At 43.3% G+C, this 20,224-nt stretch overlaps 1 protein-coding gene across 10 annotated transcripts in view; it reads left to right on the forward strand.

Annotated features, from left to right (window-relative positions):
- Positions 1-20,224, forward strand: part of SASH1 (SAM and SH3 domain containing 1) — a 522,300-nt gene that overhangs the window by 449,686 nt on the left and 52,390 nt on the right. For all 10 annotated transcript variants that reach the window (XR_014524332.1, XM_083496233.1, XM_083496239.1 and 7 more), the window contains exons 5-8: positions 11,894-11,934; positions 12,819-12,905; positions 17,331-17,443; positions 18,652-18,753. Coding sequence is in view for 9 of the 10 variants with exons in the window: in XM_083496233.1 (XP_083352359.1) it covers positions 11,894-11,934; positions 12,819-12,905; positions 17,331-17,443; positions 18,652-18,753 (343 nt within the window). In the remaining variant the exon portion in view is untranslated. The remainder of the gene's footprint in view (positions 1-11,893; positions 11,935-12,818; positions 12,906-17,330; positions 17,444-18,651; positions 18,754-20,224) is intronic.

A 20,224-nucleotide genomic window follows, 5' to 3' on the forward strand; every position in this document is an offset into this window, starting at 1 on the left:
GCAGATGAGGTACCCCTGCCCTTCCCTAAGGGATTATATCATTTATTTAAAAACTATAACTTAGTATTAGTGAATAGCTAATTTGCTAGGATATACCATGAAGGCCTCATTGGATCTAAGGGTGATAGTTTAATGTGTTTAACCTGGAACAGTCTTAATCACCTAGAAAAATGTAATTGGGGGGTCTCATTTTGAAATGTGAATGAAAGGTACTGAACCTTCCCATTCCTGCTTGTAGCTCTGCTTCCAAGCACTTTTTGCCCAGGCATTGTCACACAGAATACTGAGGATAAAAGTGCTTGGGGAAAGAAGTTTTCTTTGGAAGGTTTTGCACTATTGTTTCTCTTACCAGTATTATGCCCTTCTGCTGTTAACAATCCAACACTACACACCTTTTCTATGCAGAGGGCTGGATTACATGACCCTTGGGGTCCTCTCCAACTCTCCAGTTTTATGATTTAAGGTAGATTCTGTGTTAAAGTACACAGAAAAACAACCATTGTCTAGTTTGCTTGTACGTCCCGCTGTAGTTTAGTGTAACTTTCCAATGGGCCCAAGAAATTTGGGGACACATTTCTTTGACTTGAATGTGCACACTAGCCATAACTAGTGACCATAACTAGAAGCAGCAGCAGTCATAATACACCAGGTGTTTGGCTATGCAACTGCCATAATACAGCAGGGTTTGGCTATGCAACTGCTAGCTTCTAAAGCAAGGCAGTCTTATATAGTTGAAGGAAGCCAGCAATTTATCCCATTCTGATGTGTGGGATTTTGTTTAGAAATAAATACCCTTTTCTTGTCACGGTAATGAGTGATGTGAAATTTCCAGCATGATGTTTTAGCAGAAGTGCAACTGCCAGGAGCCATCTGCATGATGTAAGATTCTTGCCAACAATTTTTTTTTTTAAAAAAAAGTTCTTTTATATGTTTAAAAGCATGTCACTGCTGCAGAATATTTTACCAGCTGCTCCACTAGATTTGTCAAGGCTGAAGTAAAACTAGTGAGAAGAATGCAACTCATTTTCACACTTTTAAAGGTCTGAATCGTTCATAGTAAATTCTTTAAAGGGAGTTTCCTCAAAAGCGTAGCTAATCCTGGATCACCACTGCAATTTTTAGAATGTCTATAGATCCAAGGGTTCAGTATGTGCACAGTAGCTTTAAAGTAGCTTACTGTACTGGGAAATCAGCAATGAATGGTATTTAGAGACCCAGGTGTGTATTGCCAAGTTCATTTTGCAAACTTTAAAGATTTCAGCTGCCTTTTAAAGACTGGTTGGAATGTTGGTTCTTTGAACCTGCTTTGTGTTTGTGAGCATACATGTTTGTATGTAGTTATGTTGCCAAAGGGTGTGGGGGGGAGCTCTGGACAGTTTTGTGTATTGTGATTTAAAAACAGGTTCTCATTCTCTTTGTTTGGAGGTAGCATTTCTCCATGCCAGCCTTCAAGTAAATAGAAGATTCTCCCCAGTTCAGGGTTGTTACCATCTGTCCAAAGCCTGTGAGAACCGAGTTGGTGGTCTTGGTCCAATTTCTACTAGGCAAATACCACAAAAGCTACCATAACACTTGGCATTAGACTAAGGGAAAACTCAACTGCCTACTGTAAAATGTTACTAAATAGGCATACAGACTGATTCGAACGGTGGAACCTCCAGAAATAAAGAAAAGCGTGTAGCATGTATTGCAAGCTTCCATTGCTATAGTAACTGTCCCTTATAAAAAGGAACAGCATCTGTTTTCTGTGTATTTTCTGTGTAAGTATGGCTGTTAATGAATGTGAGATTCATAATCGGATGTACATTTTTCATTGTGAAAGAAAATTGGAGAACTTTCCCAGAACACTGATTAATTTTGCGTGCAACTACAAGCGTAACTTTGTTACAAAGGGATCCCCCTTGTGATATCTTGAAAGTGACAGCAGCTCTCCTGCAGTTGTTTACTCAAGGAAAGGAGAAGAGATCTGGTGATCACTGTGTATTTGGCAGGAAATCCAGGTCAAACCAAGTCAAACCTTCTGCATCCTGTCTTTCATCCTGTTTTTAGCAGGGGAAGAGGACAGTGTATTTCCCCCCTACTTTTGGGAATACATTTTGGGTTGATTCGAAATAAACCGATCTAAGCAGGCTACCTCCTGCAGCCTCTAAAACTGAAGGTATTACAAGCAGAATAGGGAAGCCAAAGCAATTGTTTTCTTTTGATCTTCTTGGGGCATTCAGGAGACCCATTTAGTTAACTTAAAAGACAACTGTCACCAGAATGTGAATTTGCACAGCATACACTGGGTGTTTAATCACTCTCTGAACCCAACTCTTTGTCAGTGTAACAAAAACAGTTAAACCAGGGAAGTTTTGTGATATAATTGCAAACTGAACTTTGACACCCGTGTTTCCTTATCTATCAAGATACACCAAAGGCCTTTCTGCCGAATTTATTATAAATTTATTAGAGACACTTTACGCCATAGTCCAGGGATAATTTTGAGCGATTTGTCCCTTGTGGGATGTTGCAGAGTGGCATGGTTATGAATGGTCTCTGTGCACTCTGAACAGTGGGACATTTTTGAGCAGCTTTGCATTTCAGACCATGGGAGCTTCTGTGTCTTCATCAGCTGTGAGATGTGCTCACTGCTGCAGCTGTTTTGAAAGTGTAAAATCATCATGCTGTGCACTGGTCTTGTGTACATCTCATGATGAACTACTCAGCCTGAGTGCATGCCCTGTGATATGATCTCTAGCCAGAGGGAGGAGTTTGATGTTGTTATGATTTGAGTCTGCAACTAATTTGGTTCTTGTATTAGCTCCAATGTTGTTAACGAAGGAGTCAGTACAGCAGAGTTGGTATACTTGCTAATTTAAATGACTGTGAGTCTCAGCAAGCAGGCTATATGCTTCCCTTTGTAAAGGAATAATTCACATAGTTTTTAAAAGTTTATTGTCTTGGATGCAATTTTAACAAACCCCAAAGCAGTACTGCAACTTGAGATCTAATCCAATGGGGCAATGTGGGGTTGCCACATATGTACACCCGGTCATTTTTTGTTCCCCCACCCATGATACCACATCAGATCTTTTCACTTCAAAAACCTGCCCCTTTCATTACTCTCCAACATTCTATGCAGCAGGAGGAAGTTGGAAAGGAAAATTAGCAAGCCCTGTGTATATGTACAGAAGCATTTCCTATCCTCAGCCAAATTTCTATGGGTCCCAGTCAGTGTTCAAAACTCCCATTGTTCTAGGTGCATTTTGTGACAGGGAATTTCATTAATACAAGCAGTTTCTGAGCTCTGAGAGCAGTACCGCACCTAAGTTTTTAGATTAAAACTGCCACTGCAGGAATGAAAGGAGAACCTTTTTCTGCCTCCCCACTTCCAGCCGCTCTCTGAGGACTGGAGAAGGGGCACTCATAAGAATATTAAAGGGGATGGGCCAGGGAAGTATGGCTTTGATTTTTACAGTCTTCAGATGAGGATTAGACCATGTGAAAAACGAATATAAGATTTTAGCTGCAGTTAATTCATTTTCAGCTTTATATTCTTGTTATTTAAAAAGTGGACCTAAACACTTCATTGCAGAACCCATAACCTAGGTTTAAAGTGCCATTTAGCTCCTAACTTTCATATCTCAGTTTCTCACACTGGTCCCAGTATAGATCTCCAAATCATTCTTACATTTATATGCAGTTTCTCTATCAATACTCATGTGCACAGGTCACCTGATTTAAACAATGGACTTCCCAGAATTCTAAAGATAAGACTGTTGATCTTATTGTGGTTAATGTCCAGACTGCAGTCCTAATCTAGAAGGATGCTGAATCAGTACTCTGGGTGATATTATCAGTTGAGTGGTTTAAGTACTGTCATGTTTGATTCTAGCAGATTGTCACAGCAACCAAATTAACTATGACATTTTACTATGAGCTCATCTGTAATAAGCCAGAATAACGACAGTGATGAGAACTGCAAAGCAAAGAAAGGGCAAAGACCAAAGCAAGGAAAAAGGAAAACTCTGGTATGAAACTTGGCTTTTAATCTAGAGAATGAATGCTTCCTCTTGGTTAACCGCTATAAACTAGATTAAAGAGGGGAGGGGAGAGCAGTCTCCCTCAGACTTAGTTAAACTTGTTCCAAAGCAAAATGGTGTTTTGGGGGGGGGGGAGGGAAGAAGAGATGGAGTGTTATGTTTGAGGCTAAATTTCATTGGTGGCCAAATTATTCATGCTGCTTGCAAATAATTTCCCTGAGAGAAGTAGGGCAGGAAACTCCCACAATAACATTCACAATGGGAGTGAGAAACCAGCCAAACAGTGCTTGTGACATGTGACAAGCCAGACCAATGTGCCTCTGAGCAGCTGAAGGAATGTTTCCTGGCAATTGTTCTCAGAGAAACGAAAGCCTCCTTTCAGAAGAATGTAGAGCTTGTTGCTGCGAGTTAATGCTGTTTGCCATGACCCAAACACATTTGTAGATGGTGATGGGCTGTGTACCTTGTGCCAAGCCGGTCTTTCTGCCTGTATATTTTCAGACACCAAATCTGCTTTTGTGTGTGCCTCCCTCAGCTTTAGAATCTACTGTTTACTGGCCTCCCTTTTTTACACGCTTCCTGGTGATCTTCATGTATTAACAGATAGTTCAGTGTTCCCCAACCTAGCCCTTTCTAGATGTTTGGAGCAAGAAGGCTGCTGAGGTTTTACCCCTTCCTTTTTCATCTCTGGCCTTCAGGCAACCTTTGCCAAAAAGAAGCTCACCTCCGTAATCTGGAGGCAGGTCTCAGCTGGCCAAGAAAATTCCAAAGTGGTGCTCTGCCCTTTGATTTCAAGCAGGGAGACTGGACAGGGTCAGGCGGTACTAGTTTTGTCACTAGAATGGGTCGACGCAGTCCAGACTCTGCTCTCATGCAAACCGCAATTAACTCTGCCAGTCATTGGATACATTGCCCATCATCACTGGAGGGACAGAGGGCAGAAGTGAGTAACCTCCCAACCCCAGGCCTCAAGCCTCCATCAGCTCTTGAGCTCTGGTGGAGAGGGCATGGCTCCACCTAGAGATCCTTGCCTGGGTCAGGCACCTGGCCCCTCAAGAACCAAAGGTTTTACAGAAAGAGGAAAAAATGCAGCAGTTCCAGGTGTGAGTAACTAGATCTAGATCTTACTGCACTCTTCACATTAGTGTAGTTCTCTCTCAGTGTCCCATGTAAGTGGTGGCACGTAATTCTGCCAGAGGTGGAACAGAAGTATGGGCAAAAAGCACTTATTGTCTTCCTGTTCTCTGAGTCATACAGTACTTGGCCAGTCTGAGCATAGAGAATTGCCATGGATTGCCAGCAGCCCCCTCAGTGATGGGAGAATAGAAGGCCTTCAGGTGCAACTGTGGGTGATATTTCCCACTGCTCATCTTTCTATGGGTGCTTCAGATTTATCTTCTCAGAGTGGGCTCAGCTTTGCTACAAATACTTTCTGAGGTATGCAAGTTCCTTTGGGAGATTATCTCAGTTTTGGTTCTCATAAAGCAGTTCTTGGAGGTGAGATTGTAATGGAGGATGTTTGGAATTACGAAGTGGGTTGTAAACTGCTTCCTTTTATTCAACTTCAGCCCAATTTTCTCAACACAGTCTCTCGGGACAATTTCTTTTGTAAGGCCCAGAGCTTCCAGGATATCTTTCTGAACCTGAATGAGAGATGGAGATCTTTGTCGGCCTCCACTCAACTCAAGAATGATAGAACATATTGATCTTCCTCTGTTGGTGTGCCTGATATCTGCTTTGGACCTAGTTTTTCTTCAGTATTTGGTCAATTCCTATAAGGCCTCCCTAGTTGTTGCTTTTTAAAAATATCTGCTCTTCCAACTTTTCATATATGGCTTGAAGGAGACAAAGAAAAATCCTGTTCTTTTCCTGCCGATTGTCATGCCAGTGAAGGGGTTTTTCCCTATGTTTTCTGTTTTGGACTAGAGACTTATAGATGCAATATAGATACCATACTAGAAGCCAGGTTCTGTGATCTTACACATGATCAAGGATGCTGTGAACTGATGGGACCTGCTTCCACTGTAAAGTAAGCACAATCAATATGACTACCTCTCTGTTGCCTACATAGGGGGGGGGGGACGACAAAACAAAACAAAGGCAGTGCCATGTTTGTAACTGCTGAGAAAGTTTTGACCTGCTGAAAGAGCCATTGCTATGGAGACCTAATGACAAGATAATTGAATGGAACCTCTCTGCTTTCCATGTTTCTCACACTGATGCTAGCAGGGTCAGAGCCCCTCAGACTTGCATTTCCCTTCAGGTCCATGCAAATCTTTATTGGACTAAAGACCCATTTTCCTCACAGTGTCATCCCCCCTTAAATAAATTATCTTGAAGTCAGTCAGCTCCTCTCATAAAGGTGTCAGTTTTCACAGTAGTTTAGTCACTGGGCATTGTGTAAAGCAGGCAGATAAACAAACCACCTTCAAAGGAAGCAAGCAAAAGGCTTTTGTATTGGTGCATTTTGTGCTCCAAATATAAGCAATAACTTTATACCAGGCTATCTGTTCCATTTGGTTTGTAAATAGATGCTGGGAAGGGAGAAGAGAGTATAATTTTATGGGCGGTTTTTAGTAGCTGTCTAATTTTTAGGACCACATTATGCACCTGTGCTATTTGCATTCAATAAATGAGATCTGGGTATATTTTAGAGCACATCTGTATTTATGATTCTTAATAGCAAAATAAAAACCAATCAGGATAATCTTATTCTCAGTTTCTCTTTGTGTTGCTGGGGGGAAAAACCAATGACCTTTCCGATCTAAACAGCATGTTCATAAAAGCAGCACACATGGTGGTGTTCGTTTCCATTTACTGTTCTGCATATTGCAGAAGCACAAGGCTATTTTATATTTCAGGTCACAAATGGACTCCGTGCCTTATAAAGTCAGCCACTGTGTATGCAAAATAAACCCCACAGATGCCTGACACAAACTAGAACGAGGACAGGTCTGATGAAGTTAAAGCTTTACTAACTCACTGAAAGGAGAGCCAGAAAATAGTGTTTACACCGAAAGTAGCTTTCCCTTTTATCTGTGTGCAATGCACTCAGTCTGTAGAGTGCACCCCACTGCCAGGATCACCAGACTTTTGAAAAGGAAGTTATGAAGATTGGAAATGGGTCACCATAGCAGTGAGGTGTGTGGCATCCACCACCGCAACCCAATGGAGGATCATTTTGGGCCTGCTATCAAAACAGTATTCTTTTTTCTTCTTATTTGCCAAAAAATAAGAAGAAAGCAACCCAAAAAGTCACTTAGGAGTATCCAGAAGAATAGGGATGGAAGGAAGGATGCATGGGTAGGTAGGTAGATGAAAATCATTTACCTGTAAAATTGTTCATACTGGAGTGTTCCACATTCTCGGCGCTTATGCACCAGAACTGTTGACTAACATCCATTCTATTTTCTCATTCAGTTTGACCATTTGTTGGACCATAACTAGACAAGACCAGCTTTGCTGGAATGTACTCTGTGGTCTAAAAGTGAAGCTTTGCAAAAAAAATTCTGGTTGTATCCCAGGTCATATGCTTGCCATTTCCAAGGAACCTGCTGCATCTTTCTTTCAACATCTCCTCTTTCACTTATCAAGTTTTGGGGCATGGATCTAGAAATAATGTTGACATTAAAGCATGAGATTAAAGTTATGAACATTTTTAATGGATTGAATTTCACACCAGAACTAGAATCTGGTAGTAAGCAGATCTCCTTATCGTGGTCTGAAATTGGCCATCTATTCTATGTCTTTCTTCCTTACATGAGTCAGTATCTGTAGAGCCCTTTTACTATGTGCGTCGGAGTGCATTTCATTGGGAAGTCTGCTAATGAAGCTGTACATCAGAGCATAGCAAAACCAAAGGGCCAAAGCCATGGAGTAATGGCATTTGGCTGCTTTTCAGACATGCAGTGCTGAAACTTCTGCCAAGTGTCACTGCATCATTAAGTTTCAGAGCGAGTTGTCAGTCCATGAATGGAAGAACACAAATTATGTCTGGTGTGTGTTCATAGAGAAGCTGCAGGTTCAACACAGTCAGAGCAGCATAATTGTCAAATCAAACAATAAGGCCATTTTCAAATGCCATAAATTCCTCATCCCACATATTTAAGGAAAGTAATAATTAATCATTCACACCTTGGGCAAGACTTGAAGGCAAAATACTTTATAGAATGCAAAGTCAAAGGTGCTTTCCCCCCTCCAGCAAACATTGCTGTATACAAGTGTGAAAAGGAATGGGAGAAATATACAACTGGTACATGCCTTCTAGATAGGAAAAGTCATATTTTGCTTTCTAGCAGCTACCAGTGGGCTTTTTAGAAACAATGAAGGCAGCTGGTGTATTGTAGTAGCTAAGACATTGAGCTGTTAACCCAAAAGTCCCTGGTTCTGATCTTGCCTCTGTCACAAGTTGATTATAATCATTCCCCCCCCCCCATCCATAAGCACCAACTTGAGCAGAAGATTGGAAAGGCTGATGATGCACACGTGATGTCAAGAGGAGCCAGAGGCGGAGCTGAACATGGGGGTGGCACAGTTTCAGTGGTCCTTCTCTCAATGCTTTGCCTCCTCCTCTGACACTGGTCCAGGGCTCCTTCCCCCTACCTTTCTCCTGTGTGGCAAGAAGCTGAGTGTGACAAAACATGTGGTCTGGGCTCTGCGCCCAGAAGAATTTTTTGGGGGGGATGCAATGGACCAGAGCCCCCTAGAGTTGGCACCTATGAAATCCGCCCCTGATTGTCCTTAACATGGGGTGGGGGGGGTATTTTCTTGGAGGGACTGAAAGAACCTGGGTCCCTTAGAGCTGGTGCCTGTGCTCCCACCCAAATCTTCAATATGGACATTATAATAAAAACATACTTATAGGTTGTTATAAGTACATCTGATAATTATATATCTGGTATGGTGTATGAGAAATGTTCTCACTTTAAACAGTAACAAGTATTCAGAGATGTACTGAACGTGGAGGTTCCATTTATCTGCCATGGGTGTTAATAGGCTTATCTTCCATAGAATGGTTTTAAGCTTTTTTTTTTTTTTTAAAGCCATCTAAGGTTGAGCATAAAATTTACATGCAGTTAAATTCTGCCTCTCATGAAACTCTTTAAATCAGCAGTGGTCAAGGATGATAGGAGCTGGAAACCAACAACACCTGAAGAGCTACAGATTCTCCATCCCTACTTTAAATGGTTAAAAGCCAATATATTTTCTAGCTGCTGAACAAACTTCTGTTCTGTCTGCTTTCTGTGTGCTTTCCCAGACTTCCACCCCCCATTGTATCAAAAGGGCAATGAATCCCCATATTAATATATAAGTTGTATATTCTAAATCATAGTACACTTTTAGTGACAGAAGTATCCTGTTTTCCATACTTTGCAGTATTATAGGATAAAAAATCAGTATAATTCCTGAAAAGTGTTCTAATACCTTTTTTTTTAGGATAGTAGGGATTCTTTAGAGAAGTTCTTAATGTCTGATGCTGTACTGTTTTTAATATTCAGTTGGAAGCCGCCCAGAGTGGCTGGGGAAACCCAGCCAGATGGGCGGGGTATAAATAATAAATTATTATTATTATTATTATTATTATTCCTATAGCTGTTGTATAGTTGCTGTAGTGAAGTTCAAGTAGCATGATGCTTTATGGCTGTCCCTTCCTTTCCTGTTTCTCCTGTCTGTGGCACCATTTTTATTGTTTTAATAGCCTGTTTATGTGATTGTGAATGTACCTGCATAACCTGAAAAGCTGGAAGTTAAGGTTTTTATATTACTGATAGTGACCCTGAAGAGCGGGGTGGGGTGCCGGATGAGATGCATGCTGTAGGGTGATGTCTGTACATCTCTCATGATCAAAAGTACAAGAACCCCAGACAGGAGCAGTCTGGGATGTAGGGTGAAAGCACAAACTTGTTGAACAACATTTGCAGGACCAGATAGGAAATTAAAGTACATGAATGTTCACAAAACCCCCAAGTTTTATAAATATACCTCATTACACTCCTAAATATATATATTGTTTGTGCTCCAAGGGCCTATCTAAAGGCTGCTATATATTTTCTTCTGTGCCTGTTTGTTTGAGCTCCTTCCTAACAATCAAGCACTTGGCTGCTAGTGCTGTGAACCCACCCAAGCCATTAATTTTCCTTTTACAAGCTCTCCCGTGTGTAAACTGCATCAGTAAGGAAACTAGCAATGGCCCCCTTCCAGCATGCACCTGGTGCAGCCCAGATCTGGAATTTGGTTGCATCAGTTGGCTGGCTGGCTCGGATTAAATTTCTAATCAGACTGAAGAAGAAAGATGATTTGCCATATCCGAAACACTGCTGTTACTGCCTTTGCTTGGGTGAATTTACTGAATCAAAATTAAACTTCATGCTATCGTTTCCCCTTTCATGATGTCCCTGCAAATTGATGATTATGTTTTTCATGCTTATAAACTGTTGGCCTCTAATCACTTGGATCATTTACAGTGTGCACTGGTCTAAAACAAAATACAGTTTGGTTTCTTCTTGGAGCTTTTGTTGATCAAAAACACTGCAGTGCCCTCTACTGCTAATCCTAGAAAGTGCAGATCAGATGGGTTTGCAAAGTCAAACTCTGAGTGTGTAGTTAAGCTTTGAAGCACACTCAAAGTAAAATGTTCCTCTTGTTTTCTGAAGATCTTTCTTTCTTTCTTTCTTTCTTTCTTTCTTTCTTTCTTTCTTTCTTTCTCTCTCTCTCTCTCTCTCTCTCTCTCTCTCTCTCTCTCTCTCTGGAATAGAGACTTCAAATCCTTGTTTTTTCTCCAAGACAGAGCTGTTCCACCAGGCCCTTGGCAGCCTGACCCCCTCCTCTGGCAATCTGCACAGAATTTTGCTTAATGGTTGCCATCGATTTGATTTTAATTAATTTTTATAATGAAAAGTTTTTAGAATGTTGGATTATTTTGATTGTTGTTAGCCGCCCTGAGCCCAGCTTCTGCTGGGGAGGGCGGGGTATAAATAAAATTTATTATTATTATTATTAAGCTTGGTAGCAATAATAAACCACTTTGCAGCCAGGTGTAAACTTAAATTGAAGAAAGTAATTATTAGTATCATTACCATTATTTCTATTTCTAATTTTAATGCTATTTATTTTCATATATTGTAAACTGCCAGCCCACAAAAGTGATGATTTTTTGCATTAATGAATGCTACAGTTTGCCGCAGTAGTCAGAAGGCAGAGTTAGATGCACAGCATAGAATATATTACCACTTGGTAGAAGTGTTGTATTTATTTTCTATGTTGACAGCCTGGGGAGGGAGGGGGAGAGGAGAGGACATTCTTTGGCACATTTCCCCCTTTGACCCTGTAACTTTAACTCTTTTGTTCTCCATACATATTTTTCTGCATCAGTCACAAGAAGCTTGTTTCAGAGCATTCAGGCTGGAGCTGAGCTAATGCCATTGTTTAAGTGTGGCTGGTGCTGAGATACAGTTTCTCTTGCTGGCTTCAGTGTGCATTCATAAGAAAAGGAGCAGGGAGGGGTCATTTGATGCTTCAGATCCTGATTTACTGTGAGACAGATAACCAGGGCTGGTCCTACCATGAGGCAGAGTGAGGCGACTGCCCCAGACAGCGAATGCTGTGTGTCCTTGCCCTCCCCCAGCTGTCCCCCCTCCCCGTTTCCCTCCCCCCCCCCGTTTGCCCTCAAGGTACAGTGGTGGAGGACACTGGCCTGTTGCCAGTGTGGAAGTAAGATTCAACTGTCGGTCTGGTCAAGCTTCTGTACATGGAAGGGCGGGGGGAGATGGTGCATTTTGTCCTTCGCTTAGGGCAGCCAGCCCTGCAGACAACTCCCAAGACACGTCAGACGTTTGCCACAATCATTCTCTTTCTGTTTCGTGTTTTAGGTTCTCCCTTCATAAATCAAGCTCTGAAGAAAGTGCTGTCGGTCAGTATACTTCATCTTTATTTGGTCCTTTCTCCACCCCTTCCCAATGCCTTGCTTTTTGCATACCATCAGCAGTGTTGATCTACTTCGCTGTTTCAAGTCTCTTGCAGTAATGTCACATGTTTTGCTACCTGCTTGTAGGGGGAAAGGGGGAGGTTTTTCAACTTCCTTCTCATATTTGAGGATTATTCCTTTAGAATAGTACTTCCTTATGCATTTTATAAGTGTTATACAGGTAGACAAGAGGTGTGGGATAGTTTTTGTTAATCACTGAAGTCATTTTGTCCAGGAGAGGGGCACAGCCACTCTTTTCCTCCTCCCTTAAAGAAAACAAATGTATTGGAAACTTCTGGTACAGTTTATTTAATTCACTTGCATCTCAATGTTTGCTTTAAATAGGGATAGCTGTTATTTATCATTTATTTATAGATCTCCTTTTTGCATTCAAGTGCAAAATAAAATAACTAGGAAGCCTGCTTGAAGTAGAAATATGACTAATGGTCATGCAGCACTTTTAGATTACACAAACAAATTGAAATTGCATTTTCATATTAACTTTTAGGTAGCTTTTCATTTTGGATGTTTTTTAGGTGAACTAAAAATAAAAGTTCAGTATGATCTATATTGTTAGTTAAAATGAACATTAAAAATGTGTGTTCATTTTCATCTAGCATAGTATCTTTTGGTTGCTTATTGCAAATGGTCTACAGCCTTCCTTTTCCTAAATAATGATTGTTTATGACAGCTATTTATGGCATTCTTTCCAAGTGTGAATTAAAATTAAAAAACACGCCCAAAAATAACTGAAACAGGATGAGGGAATGGGTTTCCTTTGAAAATGTATACATATTTAAACCTCTAATGTATATTGTGTTCCCCTTTAGGTAAAGCAGATTGGAAAAAGAAGAATAGGTATTTCTGGCAAAACTTCAGAAAGAATCAGAAGGGACTAATGAGGCAGTCTTCAAAAGGTACAGCTTTTTAAGCGTTGTTGTGTTTTAATATTTGTTACATTTAGTTCTGAGAGTAGTTTATATAGTGAATTGGGCCTTCAGCAGGATTTACATACTAAATTGCAATAATTTAACAAGGGTAGTCTTAATTATTTGACAGTACTCTTTTGTTCAGTGAATTCCACTAGGTTAGAAAGGCAGGTTATATACTGCTGCCTGTCAGACCCTGTCCAATTTAACAGAAGCTGCTTTATCTCTGAGAACCATTCCATACCAAACTAAAGTTCAGCATTAGATGAAGCTGTTTCATAGTGCGGTGGTTCTGTTCTTAGAGCAAAACTTTATTCATTAAGGAATACAAAAGCAGCCTCTTCCTGATCACCAACTTCTCGTGTGTGTGTGTGTGAGTGAGCGCATGCATTTTTCATAAGTGCAATTTTAGTTATAACACTCTGAGATACAATGTACGTCTCTGAATCTGCAGTCCTTAGCCAACTTACCTAGGAGTTCAATGGGACTTACTTCTATGTGGGTATGTACAGGATAGAATAAATCCTTTATCTATTGGATCTGGTCTCTGGTGACCTTCAATTTTAGATTTTAGCCTGATGCATCTTTGGTTAAAAGAACTAATATTAAAGGTGTGTTTTAATGTTTACACTTTTTTGCAATCCTACAATTCAGATATATTTGCCTTTCATTAAACCTAACTTTAATTGTTTCAGTGATGTAGGTGCATTCCCCAACATGCCTTGGAGAACACCAATTTTAGGCATTTTCCAAGTCTGCTTGAGTCACGGTCTACTGAGACCAGCATTAATAGTTTACCATGAATGTGTCTAATAGGGTTCTTTCGCTCCTCTCCACTTGCACTAGGAGGAAGTACACAGTGAATTATGGCTTAGAGTTATGTCCCAACCAGGGGTTGTGGCTTGTTTTTGGCTTTTACTGATTACAGTGGTGCCTCGCAAGACGAAATTAATTCGTTCCGCAAGTTTTTTCTTCTTGCGGGTTTTTCGTCTTGCGAAGCACGGTTTCCCATAGGAATGCATTGAAAATCAATTAATGCGTTCCTAGGGAAACCGCTTGCCAGGCTGGCGGTGCGGAGAAGGGCTTTTCTCCGCACCGCAAGCCTTCAGGACAGGTACGGGAACAGAGGGGAAGGGGCGCAGCGCTTTCCCTCTGTTCCCGGGGCTTGCGTGGGAGGAGGGTTTTTCCTCCCCACCGCCAACATTCAGAACAGCATTCTGAATGTTGGCGGTGGGAAGGAAAACCCTCCTCCCACCCCAAGTCTTCAGGACAGCCATCCGATGCCGGGCGGCGGGAGAAGGCTTTCCCCCTCCCCCTCCCGGCATCGGAGCTTCGTCCCGATGCCGCGCGGCGGGGGGAGACGTTCCCCCTCCGCCGCCCGGCAGCGGGGCTTCGTCCCGATGCCGCGCGGCGGCGGGAGGCTTTCCCCCTCCGCCGCCCGGCACCGGGGCTTCCTCCCGATGCCGCGCGGCGGCGGGAGGCTTTCCCCCTCCGCCGCCCGGCACCGGGGCTTCCTCCCGATGCCGCGCGGCGGCGGGAGGCTTTCCCCCTCCGCCGCCCGGCACCGGGGCTTCGTCCCGATGCCGCGCGGCGGCGGGAGGCTTTCCCCCTCCGCCGCCCGGCACCGGGGCTTCGTCCCGATGCCGCGCGGCGGCGGGAGGCTTTCCGCCTCCGCCGCCCGGCACCGGGGCTTCCTCCCGATGCCGCGCGGCGGCGGGAGGCTTTCCCCCTCCGCCGCCCGGCACCGGGGCTTCCTCCCGATGCCGCGCGGCGGCGGGAGGCTTTCCCCCTCCGCCGCCCGGCACCGGGGCTTCGTCCCGATGCCGCGCGGCGGCGGGAGGCTTTCCCCCTCCGCCGCCCGGCACCGGGGCTTCGTCCCGATGCCGCGCGGCGGCGGGAGGCTTTCCCCCTCCGCCGCCCGGCACCGGGGCTTCCTCCCGATGCCGCGCGGCGGCGGGAGGCTTTCCCCCTCCGCCGCCCCGCACCGGGGCTTCGTCCCGGTGCCGCGCGGCGGGGGGAGACGTTCCCCCTCCGCCGCCCGGCACCGGGGCTTCGTCCCGGTGCCGCGCGGCGGCGGGAGGCTTTCCCCCTCCGCCGCCCGGCACCGGGGCTTCCTCCCGATGCCGCGCGGCGGCGGGAGGCTTTCCCCCTCCGCCGCCCGGCACCGGGGCTTCCTCCCGATGCCGCGCGGCGACGGGAGGCTTTCCCCCTCCGCCGCCCGGCACCGGGGCTTCGTCCCGATGCCGCGCGGCGGCGGGAGGCTTTCCCCCTCCGCCGCCCGGCACCGGGGCTTCGTCCCGATGCCGCGCGGCGGCGGGAGGCTTTCCCCCTCCGCCGCCCGGCACGGGGCTTCCTCTCGATGCCGCGCGGCGGCGGGAGGCTTTCCCCCTCCGCCGCCCGGCATCGGAGCTTCGTTCCGAAGCCGGCGGCGGGAGGAGGTCCGAGGACAGTGGGGAAGACGCGCTGCGCTTCCCCGCTGTCCCTGAGATTTCCCTATGGGCTGTCGTCTTGCGAAGCAAGCCCATAGGGAAATTCATTTTGCGAAGCGCCTCCAAAACGGAAAACCCTTTCGTCTAGCGGGTTTTCCGTCTTGCGAGGCGTTCGTCTTGCGGGGTACCACTGTATAGTATTTTGGGCCTGAAACAAACTTCAAGCCCTGGTTCAAACATAATGCTAAGTTGGGGATTGTGGTTTCTTCCTTCTGTCTGCTATTGGGGGGGGGGCGAGACCAGCAACATGTGATCAATAAACTGAGGGTGGTTTGGTTTCTCTGTATATGTCTGCTTTTTGACAGATAAAACTTGGTGAATCTTGAGTTGTCGGAAGACATTACTAACATAAATTAGCAACTTGAATTGCTGTTGGTTAAAATTTGGTTCACTGATTCCGTTTAGTCAAAGTTTTCGGTTTGTGCAAAAGACCTTTTTCCCTCTCCACTTTCTGCCCAACCCAGATATGCTCCAGAAGATTGGGAGAAAACCCAGAAACAGGTTTAGGAGGCACACAGGTGTACAGGCAGAGGAGATGTCCTGTTACTCAGCCAAGTTTTGAACTGACAGAATGAGTGTATTGAATAGCATCCTCTGTGCCCACTCTCCAATCTTCCTTAACATTGTAGTGTTGAATTGTAAGCATAGGCACTTAAAGCACTCAGTCCAACACATGCTAAAATTATAGAAGTCAAGACAGATGAGATGCCCGTTAGCAGTATATTGCAAATAATACTGCACAGTATCCTTTTTTGTAGAAAGTTTCTTTATTCAGGTTGGTCTGAATTATGTGTGCATTAGCAGGGTGCTATCAGAACAGCGAAAGGCATTTCTGAAGTTAAACAAGTCATATTCCTCACTGGCAATTTTCAAATTATCAGGTTCATGAGCAGATCACCTTTAGCCTGTCAGATATTCCACATCTCACAGCATACTCTTAATCCCGATTTGTGCTACTGGACTGGTTTGGTATAAGAGTTGTCCATCTGCCACAGTCTGCCAGGCTCTTCTGAAGGTACAGGAGTTGAGAAGCTTCTCGGGTGGTGTTCCTGCCAGAAACAGCAACTATAGGACCCAAAATTGGGCAGGGCAAGGGTGGAGCAGAGCCAATCATGGACCTGATAGATCCAAAGCTGCTCAGTCACCCCTTTGTACAGTTGTAGTCACAAAAATACATCATGCAATCATTAAAATATCACTTAAATATTTTAAAATGTTCAGCAGATTATAAATGCTTTTAAATAAATAAATAAATGAAACCACAGTTTAAAACAGCACCATCAAAGTCCAGGCATTCTGCACCCTAAGCATAAAATATAGGACAAATACCATCTTATTCCATCCGTATTTGTTATATTACCCCTTCAAAGACAAATGTTTCCTAAGATGATAAATGATAGGTTGAAAACATGGCAGATTTGTACAAAGGATGGTAGGAATCGGTTTGCAATGCAGAAAATCTCTTGACCCAACATACCAGCCTTTGGATTAGCATTTCCTTTGCTGCTCTGTCATTGTCTGTAATGATTTCCAAGTATAATAAATATATTCTAGAACATGCCTTCTTTCTAAGCTCTATTGATTTGAGGAAGCAAAATAGGTCACTAGAGAGGAATATTTTAGCATTGCTCCTGTCATCAATCTGTGGGGTAAAACTGGCAACAGCTCTCCTGGCATGGCTGCTGTCCTTGGTCTCTGACAGTGTTAAGATCATCTTTTTTCACAAACCCAAATAAAAATGTTGCCATGTATCTCAGAATTTTGAAGGAGGGAGTTAAGTAGCCCAAATAGCTTGACTAACATAGGAACCAGATTTCTGAGGTCAGTAGCCTAGGAAGATCATGATTTGGTACACTTTATATCTCCCCCCCCCCCCAATTTTGCTTTGTTTCTAAAGATCTTTATTCTTCATTTGTGTCTTCAGGGGAGGATGTTGGTTATGTGGCAAGTGAGATCACAATGAGTGACGAGGAACGGATCCAACTAATGATGATGGTTAAGGAGAAGATGATTACTATTGAGGAAGCGCTTGCAAGGGTATGTGATGAAATACATACTATCCAGCCTTATTATTCCTTGATATGTCAGTTATATCAGTGAAACACTAGAACCTTGTATATAGGTTGCCATAATTTCTGAGAACAATGCAGTCCAGGGGGCATTCTGGCTAGGTGACTTGGTGGATTGGGATAGAAGCAGGTTTGCTTATACATTAGCATCCTGTCTGACCAGGCCCAGAGATTCCCTATGAAAGCAGTTCTGTGAATAACAGCACAATCCTATACATTTCTACTCAGGTGTAAGCCCCATTAAGTTCACTGGGCTTACTCTGAAATAACTGATTATAGGATTGTAGCGTAAGTGGTTTTAAAAGGTTTGAGAATCACCGTTCCATTGTATGGTGCTAACCTGAACAATCATGTGGTAAGTGTATGCATATATGGATGGGTAAGTGAATTGCATTATAGCTTAACTAAGCATTAAAGCTCAGCCACACACTGATAAGATTGTCGACTCTGCAGTTAAGACTTAATGAGACCATGCTTTGAAGCTAACAATTCTGTTCACACATAACTTACTCTCTATTAACCTTCAGAGGGCTGATTTCTCGCTTTTGTCACTATAGTACCGTACTAAACAAGGGACGTGGGTGGCGCTGTGGGCTAAACCACAGAGCCTAGGACTTGCCGATCAGAAGGTCATGGCTCGAATCCCCGCGACGGAATGAGCTCCCGTTGCTCGGTCCCTGCTCCTGCCAACCTAGCAGTTCGAAAGCACGTCAAAGTGCAAGTAGATAAATAGGTACCGCTCCGGTGGGAAGGTAAACGGTGTTTCCATGTGCTGTTCTGGTTCGCCAGAAGCGGCTTAGTCATGCTGGCCACATGACCCGGAAGCTGTACGCCGGCTCCCTCAGCCAATAAAGCGAGATGAGCACCGCAACCCCAGAGTCGGCCACGACTGGACCTAATGGTCAGGGGTCCTTTTACCTTTACCTTACTGTACTAAACAACATATTTAAATATAACAGAGCTGAGTAGTATGTATTTGTATCTGGGTGTTTTTTTTAAACTTTCCAGAGCTTTTATATATATATATATATATATATAAAGTATTATCACAACAATATGTGATAATATGAACAAACCAGAAAGCAGAATAATGGGGGGAGGGGTTTGAGAAAATGGAAAAAGTTAAACCACATGCTTTAGCAAGGTGGAAAACCTTTGGTCTTATTTTCATTTCAGCTTAAGGAATATGAGGCCCAACATCGGCAGTCAGGTAGCATGGACTCTGCTGAATGGCCTGATAGTCCTTACCCATCTTTTGACGGTTCCTCCAATTGTAATGTGAGTATCAGTCTCTACAATGCAGTTGCATATATTGTTTACATTGACGTAAGGGTGTATTCATATGGCAGTTGAAAGGGAAGCAAGAAGCATGTAGAATGTTTGCCTCAGACACGATGGCCCCGTTCCTCATTGAAAAGGAAAGATCACTCTACTTTTTAAAAAGTTTCAACTCTCTTCAGTTGAATCTCATGGATGTTGGATATAGTGCTGGTATTCTTTTAGCCTTTGTTCAGCACAGTCTGTGTTCTGCCCGAGTTGCAGGTTCTCTTCACACAATACCCTTTTTAATCAGAAGTTTGCACATATTGCCTCTCAGCCTGTTGTGTGTAACTGCTCTTGTACATAGGGTTTGGTTTTGTGGGTGCAACTGCAAAAGTAAATTTCGAAGCATTTGTGGTGTCATGCCAGAAACAATCTTGCTCATGACATGGCACAAGCTAATGTTTCCATGGATGCCAGGTATCCACTGTTCACATGAATGCAGCCCTAAATTAAGCTGCCATGTCACATTAAGCTTCCTCTAGAGCTCTACTAAGATGTAAGCATTTCTGTGTCAAAACTCAAGTGTGTTTCCATCTTCAGATTCCCCCAAAGCCTCACTTTTTCCACTTGAACATTTTGGCTGTTATCCTGTGGCTAGATAGATATGCCTGCTTGTTTGGACATTCACCCTGCTCTATTGCAAAGTATACATTAAAAGGATTATCTGAGAACATGTCATACTTGATGTACGTTGTTGTTGAAAATATGGCAATTGACATTAATACCATATACTTTGTTTCTAATACTTTCCTGTAATAGTGCAGTTCTAAGCTTGTTCTACTCAGAAGTAAGTCCTAGTGTGTTCAGTTCACCTTCAACTCTCGCAAATGATTTTAAGTGACACCTTCCCTAACCATGTAATTATTGAGGAAAGAAGTTCTAGTGAACAGCCTTCAAACTGTGAAATGTAGCTTTAAAAAACAAAATAAAAATAAACTGCAAGACAGATTTGCATTGTATGTGGCTGAGCATCACATTTTTTTGCAAAAAGGGAAAAATGCCATTGACATGTGTCATGCTGAAAAGATTTAATTTCTATTGATCTTGCTTCTTCTACTCAACCTTCTGTCATTTACACGTTTTTTTATTGGCAAATTGGGATGTTCAGTCCCTTGCCTGCCAGGCTAAAATACAAAAACAATTAGCAAAGGACAGGGTGCCACCTCCCCTGTGTCAGCAGAGAAGCTGCCCTCTGTTGTCACTATACTGTTAATTCTAAGCTCAGTTTGGAGGACTCCATTTATTCTATTTCTTTTGAATGTGCCAAGCCAGCAGCTGTATTGGCTTTGTGCCAGATACATGCAGATTAACATTTAATCTTCTCATTGTGTGTCCAGTTCATACTTTAGGAAGTATGCATTATTAAAGACTTTACCATTCCAGTCATGTCTTTCCTTTTTGATGTGAAGTTAATGTTCCTGGATCA

This window comes from Podarcis liolepis, assembly GCF_965112155.1.
Source record: "Podarcis liolepis genome assembly, chromosome: 3".
Taxonomy (NCBI): domain Eukaryota; kingdom Metazoa; phylum Chordata; class Lepidosauria; order Squamata; family Lacertidae; genus Podarcis; species Podarcis liolepis.